The 7,501-nt window shown below is 57.3% G+C and overlaps 1 protein-coding gene across 1 annotated transcript in view; it reads right to left on the bottom strand.

Moving 5' to 3' along the window:
- Positions 1–7,501, bottom strand: part of PTPRS (protein tyrosine phosphatase, receptor type S) — a 59,843-nt gene that overhangs the window by 28,332 nt on the left and 24,010 nt on the right. The window contains 3 exon segments of the mRNA XM_025043172.1: positions 156–289; positions 1,092–1,673; positions 2,913–3,182. Coding sequence (XP_024898940.1) covers positions 156–289; positions 1,092–1,673; positions 2,913–3,182 — 986 coding nt within the window.

Here is a 7,501-nt window from a genome sequence, read left to right on the forward strand (position 1 = left end):
CCGGCCCCTGCCCAGCCCCCCACTCTGCCCACCTCCCACCCGGCCCCATGCTCTGCCCAGCCCCCCTCACTCTGCCCGCCTCCCACCTGGTCCCCCACTCTGCCTGACCTCCTCCCCCGCCCCCCACTAGCGCAGCCCCGCCCGGCCCCAGGTACCTCTCTGCCGTGGTCGCCCTCCCGGAACAGGAGCTCGTACTTGATGACACTTTCCTGCCGTGGGGGGCTCCACGAGAGCCCGATGCTCGTCTCCGACTTGGCCTCGGCCCGGAAGTTCATGGGCTGGCCAGGCACTGGGGGAGGCAGAGAGACAGAAATGGGGGAGGATGAGAGCGGGCCCCCCGACCCCGCAGAGGGCGCCCGACTTCCAGGAGTCCCCCCTCTCCTCAGAGAGATCACAGCCCTGAAGGACAGGCTGCTCGTCTCCGGATGCTTCCAGAACGTTCTCCCACTGCTCCTATTGCACCCACTTTCCCAGGGGAACCCCTACCGCCCCTCGATGTCAGTTGTCCACCTCCATTCGTCTACCCTCTCCGCTTCCAGTGGAAAAAAATATTTAAAACTTCCCTTTTCCGATCACCCCTGTGCCTTCCTCCTCCCCCGAATTAAATGACAGAGCAGCTGGCTGGAATCTGGGTCTCCATCCTGTCCCCGCTCTGGGGGCACAGTCTCAACCCTCCTGTTCCTCTGCCTGAGCTGCCTGCGTCTCGCTGGGTTTGAGGTTCGGGACTTCCGAGCCCATGAGGAAAGGCCCAGCCACCTGCGGAGCTGGCGCCCCACGCACCTCAGGGCCCCCCCAGCCCTGCCCCACCCGTCCTCAGACACAGCCCTGCGGATCTACCTGGGTGTCCACCTGCAGCCCCGTGGGCTTGCCGGATTGGATTGTCCAAGCAAAGCCAGAAAAGTAGGTTTTCTGGGACAACGTCCTGCTTCGAAGCGCCACACGGGACGCCCAGAGCACCCTGTGGCTCCCGACACAGCCGGCCGGCCAGCCGCACGCCAGGAGGAGGCTCAGCATCACACGGCCGCCTCCGCCTCCACTGGGACACCCGGAGCCGCTGCCCCCACAGCACGCGCCTCCCATGGGCCCCTCACCTCCCTGCTGCGTCTTGACCTGGATGGGGTCCGAGAGGGGCCCGTCGCCCACAGAGGTGAAGGCCAGCACGCGCACAGTGTAGGTCTCGTCCTCCAACAGGCTGCCCACGGTGGTCAGCAGGCTGTCGTCCACATTGTGCTTCTGCCAGTTGCCCACAGGGTGCTCAGGCTCCATGGTGTAGTAGACCCGGTAGCCTCGGATCAGGCCGTTGGGCTCCACGGGCTCCTCCCACTGGACGATCATGGTGGTGGCACTGAGCATGCGGGCCTGCACGTTCCGCGGTGCGCTGGCCGGCGCCTGCTCGCCCGTGCGGGTGACCACGGACTCGCTGGGCGGGCCCTGGCCGATGGAGTTGACGGCCGACACCCAGATCTCATACTCGGAGTTGGGGCTCAGGCCGCCGATGCTGTAGCGGGTGGTGGTGACGTCCTCTTTGATCTGGTACGGCCCGTCCTGGCTCTTGGACTTATATTCGATGACGTAGTAGGACACGGGGTCCGGGTTGCCAGAGTCCCACGTGATGGTGATGCTGGTGGCTGTGTTCTCTGTTACCATGGGAGTCCCAGGGGCTTTGGGGAGAGCTGTGGGTGGGGCACGGTCACAGTCGGGCACAATGGCTGCAGGCCCCGAAGGCTGTGTGACTTCCAGCCACACGACCGCCCCCCCGCGAGCAGCGACGACGGGCCTAATGACTAGTCCCGCCGCCTAGAGCAAGGGGTGGCAGACAACAGCCCGAGGGCCGGCACCTGCTTCTGTAAATCAGGTTTCTCAGAGCACGGCCATGCGTATGTGCTGCCACTGGCTGCTATTATACCACGACGGCAGGGCTGAGGGGTGGCAGCACAGACTAGGTGGCCCGGAAAGCTGAAAACATTCACTTTTTAAAAAATGGAGGCTAGCGGTGGCCTCACCCGGTTTCTATCACCTAAGGGCGCCTCGTTTTCACATTTATCTGTTCTTCCCACCAGCAGAGACCAAGTTTTGTTTACGGCTGTGCCCCAGCACCTGGATAACTGTGACTGTCTCTGCCTCTTGTTCCAAGTTCTCACACCACACAGGCCCCCCCAGAGTTCAATCCCTCGACAAAATGAACCACGAACCGACTGACACTGAGCTTTCTATGACCCTGGGGCATAGAAAGGGCTCGTTAAACTTCTCCTGCAAGAGCCCAGACAGTAAATATTTGCAGTTCTGCCGGCCTTTGTTGAGACTACTCAGCTCTTCTCTTGGAGCTAGAAAGCTGCCATAGACGAGGTGTGAAGAAATGAGCATGTGCCAATAAAACTTTATTTATAAAAACAAGTAGAGGGCCGCATTCAGCACAAGGGCTATAGTTTGACGGCCTCTGTTCTAAAGCTAGAAAAACGTTCAGGGACACCTTCCTCTGAATCTAACCACAAAGTGGACACATCAGGAGAATCTGCAGCCCCACGCGACCCCTCCCTCCCCTGCCCTCCCTCTCTCCCCGAATCTTTTCACGGGCTGTTCCCTTTTCTGAGAACTGTTCCCCATCTTCTTGGGCGCATTCCTTTTCAATTTCTAGTCTTTTCCTGACCTAACTTTCCTGGGAGGTGGGACCTTCACTCTGGGGTGTAAATAATGCTACGCGGCCCCCGCCAGGGCCCTCATCAGCCTGTATCGTGGCTCCCTGACCACCTCCCAACTTGGACTGAGCAAGACCGTGTCCCCCTCCTTGGAGCGAGGCCCAGAAGACTCTGTAACCAATAAATGTGTCCACAGAACCATCCCTTCCACTGCCGCAAACGACCGAGGTCAGACTCGGAGGCCTTCCGCCCGCCTCCCCCTGCCCCCCCGCTCACATTTCACCGTGATCTGGGCCACGGCCTCGATGACGCCCAGGCTGGACATGGCCACGCACGTGTAGTTGGCAGAGTCCTTGACGTCCGTGAGTTCCAGCACATTCCGACCCACAGGCATGTCATCTTCGGGCGTCAGGTCCTCGGCCCCCTGCATCCACTTGACGTATGGCATGGGCGAGCCCACGGCCACACAGGTGATGTTCACGCTGCCACCTGGCATGATCTCGTGGCTCATGGGCAAGATGGAGAATCGAGGAGCCACACGACGGACTGGGGGCGGCAGCGGCGGGCGGGAGATGCACGGGGCGGGGTGGGGGAGGGCACGGAATGCAGAGGAGGAAAGAAAGAAAAGCAGGAAGAAAGAAAGAAGGAAAGAAAGAAAAAAAGGAAAAAAAAAAGCGGAAAACAATTTAAATATAAACAGGGCTGTTTCCTTCCCCCTAGTTGAAAATTTTTTTTTCATCCAAATGAAAAGAAAACAAAGAAACCAAATTAAAAAACCAAATTCCAACACAAAGAAACCAAAATTTTAAAGGAAGGTACTTCACAAACAATATATATAGAGAGATATCGATATATAATCAGAGACATGAAGCATTATTTCATAGCAACAGGGTTTCAGAGACCAGAGGGGCTGGTCACAGCACAGTTACAAACACAAAAATTTATCAGCTGTTTCTCATCTTTGATGACAGACGTGGCTTCAGGGAGCAGCCCCTCTGCCCGCTCTCTCAAGTGGGGAGCTTCGAAAGATCCCAGCTGCAAGTGGGGGGCTCTGGGAAGGATGGATGGGGAGCTGGGGGGGTCATGGGAAAAGCTGGAACCAGGAGGCAGAGGGGGCCCGAATCTCGACCCCCCCCAACCCTTGTCCTCCCTGGTGACTCGGGACCCCACCCACTTCCCGGGGGGCCCTCCAGGAAAAGATGAGAAACTCTAATGAAATTTTTGTGGTTTTGGGGTGTAGAAACCCTTCTAAAAGCTTCTGTCGGATCTCACAAGTTTCCATTGATAAATGCAGCTCTCAGAATCACAAACAGCATGCAAAAGAGATTGGTTGAGAGAAAGAAAGAGAGAGAGAGAGAGAGAGAGAGAGAAAGAGAGAGAGAGAGAGGCAGGAGAAGGGTCGGGGAGCGCTAATGCATCAAGAGGCCGGAACTCAGGGGCCTTACTGCACACTTGTGTGGGTGCCAGAGAGAGGGGACAGATGAGCCGAGAGAAAGAGAGAACACGGGGGTGAGAGCGGGAGGGACAGAGACAGAGAGGAGGAGGGGGAGGGGGCCCACTTCAATGCTGCATATTAACTCTAGCAGATGTGACCCAATGTGACAAGTCACATTGTCACATCGCAGCCCTGGCAGAACAACAGAATATTAATAATAATAATAATAATAATAACAATAATAATAATAATAATAATAAACAGGGGGATGAACTTGAACGCTGAGGAAACGGGCATGTTCTGTGCATTTCTTAGCGGGAAAGCGAATGCAGCCTTCTGTCCCCACCTCGCAGACCATGAAGGCAGCAGGACGAATTTCGGGGGCTCCATTTTCGGAAGTCAGATGGGTTTCCGGATTGGAGGTAGAGGGGAGCGCCTGAACTTCCACAAGGCTTTGCTGCCCCAGGAGAGGTTTAACCGCAGTGGGCAGGATGGGGCTCACCTAGCGAACCCTTCTAGCCACGAAGAGCGTGTCCCTGGCTAAGACCTTGGGGCTTCAGGAGGCCACGTGGGCGCGTTCCCAGCTTTGGGCGTGTCAAGGAGTCTTGTCTCCAGCTATAGACAGGACAGACTGGAGGCTCGAAAGGCAAAACGGGACCACGGAGTGACTTACAGCATCCCAACCTGCCTCTAATTTCCACGTGGTATTGGGGGGTACGGTTGTACCCCTAAGAGGCTGTTTGTAGGGGGTGTGACCTGCCCTGCAGAGAAGGGGGCTCCAGGGGCTAAGGGGAGGCAGTCTGGTTCTCTCTCTTCCAGCCTGGGTTCCCAGCTGGAAACCCCAACCCCTGCTCCCTAATCCCGGATGGAGGCAAAGAAGAGGGGGCGGGGAGGAGGGCCAAGAAGCTGGCAGTCAGTCCTTCAGAAAAGGAAGCCCCACGAAAAGTCCAGAGTCACGCTGGAGACAGGATGGAGTGGAAGGTATCTCCGGGGGGCGGGGGCAGGGAGGGGAGGCAGAGGGGCCATGCAGACAGATTGGGGGTGAGGGGCAGGGCAGGACACTGAGATGGGGGGGTGGCTTTCTGGCAGGGCTGGGTAGGGGATGAGAGGGGTCGGGAGAAGAGAATGGGGTCCGGCCAGCCAGCGGACGCAGTCCAGGCCAGCCGCCGGCATCCACAGCGAGGCTCGCGAGTGGGATGCCCGACGCTGCGTTGTCATGGAAACGGAACACGATGGGGGATGAGCGTGGGGGAGCTAATTAATCAAGGACAGAAAACGGCATCGACGTCCAGAACAAAACCAGGGAAAACAAATGAAGAAACAAAGCGGAATAAAAAAAAAAGAAAAAGAAAAATCCAAAAACACCAACCGAAACAAAAAACCTTTCTGAAACAAAACACCCGAAAGCCATAAGGAAAAAAACATGGAATGGGTGTGGGGCTGAAAATCGGGGTCTGAAAGGAGGAGGGCTGTGGCTTCCCGCGGGAGGTGCCCCCCCACCCCTGGCAGAACACAGGGTCTGGCCCCCAGCACCCGAGAGCCTCGGCGGCCACAGAGGTGACGTCCTTGGAGAAAGAACCTTCGGGCAAACCAACCCGGCCCCGCTGGAGCGCTTCTCTCTACAAAGCCCCTCTCAGCCCACTTCTCAGTGACACCCCGCCTGTCTCTTAGGGCTGAACGCACGGGCCGGCCACTGAGCACACAGTAGGGCCAACTCCTCACGGCCAAGGAGCACGTCTCCGGGCAGAGGTGGGGACGTGCACGTGGCTGAATGAGCCCGGCCACCTCGGGGGTGTCCCTCAAACTTCTGGAGCCTCCATTCCCTCAACTGAGAAACGGGGTGACATGCTGAGGCCCCTGAGCTGCCGAGGGCAGTGACCGCTCGCCGTGGGCGTGGGGCCGGTGAAGCTCCTATCTGGGACTTTCGGGGCGCTGGGCAGATTCGCTACGATGAGGAAGTTTGGGGGTGAATTAGAATGGAAAACGTTTTTTAAAAAAGGAAATAGTTAAGAATTTCTACTGAATTCCCATCTTGCTTTCCAGCAGCCGACTCTGAGAGGCAAATGTTCTCAAGCCCGTTCTGTGGAGAGGTGACAAGGCCAGCTGGAAGACACACATGAAGGAAGAGGGTGGGCCAGAGGGAGAAACCCACATGCCTGGTCCCGGCCTCTCGCATGAAGTCAGCCTTCCCTTCTCTCTCCACGGTAAGCAGCGAGAATTATAGCCGGGTGTCCCTTTTTGGCATCTGGCTTGCTTTCAAACTTGTGTGTGACATCGAACAGGGCAAAAGTACTCACCACCTATGTACACCTATCAACTGAATAAAAGCCAGTAGCCCCCAGCGGAATAATAACCAGCAGCCATCACAATAAATCCCCAGACGCCTTCAGTAAAAGGCTTACACTGAAAGAGCCCGTTGGAACATCTAAGGGAGTTAAGAGCTAGCTTCAGGATTTACAGATTAAATGTGAGCTCCATTTAGCCCTCTATAAGGCTCGACATCTCGCCAAAGAGACCCTGTTCGCATCTGACCTTAAAATATCTCCCCTTAGGAAGTGTCGTCATTTGGAAGGTAAGTTTTTTCAGAAGGAGAGACAAGGCCTACCTCTTAACTCTGCGGAAGACTTGCTGTGCAGGATTGTTAACTAAACTACAAGCCAGTTAAACGTGGGAGGGCATTTATCCACAACAGTAATTTTAGTGCTTGTAATCCCCAACATGGCCGGCAGCCATCAGTTAAATGGATCTGCCAATAGCTATAAAAGCCGACACCCAAGACACTTAGCCCGCTTGCTTCCCCACCCTCCCCGTTCGCTTCTCAGGGTGTGCAGCAGAAGGGGGGCTGGTTTGCCGCGGGTCTGGGGAGGACTGCGCCCAGTGCCACTAGGTGACTCAGAGCTCCCGCGGGGGTCTCAGGAGGCCTCCGGGAGTCCTCCCAGCTGGCAAGGGAGGGCAGGTGGCCGACGCTGTGTTCTGCCCAGTTTGGTGCTGACACCCGCCCGCGTCATCTCTCCACCCCCGGCTGCAAGCTTGAGGTGCGGGTTAGAAAGTAAGGTGGGCGCGGAGCCCACGGGCCAGTGGCCCCGCGGGACCCCCACCCCCAATTACCGACCTGAATGGAGGGTCCAGGCGGGTTATAAGGGGACCACACCAGCCTTGGTCCTCAGCACGCTCCAGCTGGCTCTCGTTTCCAGCTCTTCTCGTCACCGAGTAGCCGGGGGTCCCAGCAGGGGGGACCCGCGTGGGTGAGGGGGTCGGGAAGGTGGGCGGTGGGAAGTGGTGGGTTTGGGAGGGGGGTGGGTCGCTTCAAACCCCGATTCACATGGAAAAACAACTCAAAAACCGTCAAAGCAACCGGGAGACGACCCCTCCCCCAGGCAGGAAGAGGCAGAAACTCAAAAACCAAAAGGGGGGGGGTTGAGGGAGAAGG

Source organism: Pteropus alecto, unplaced genomic scaffold, assembly GCF_000325575.1.
Source record: "Pteropus alecto unplaced genomic scaffold, ASM32557v1 scaffold30, whole genome shotgun sequence".
Lineage (NCBI taxonomy): Eukaryota > Metazoa > Chordata > Mammalia > Chiroptera > Pteropodidae > Pteropus > Pteropus alecto.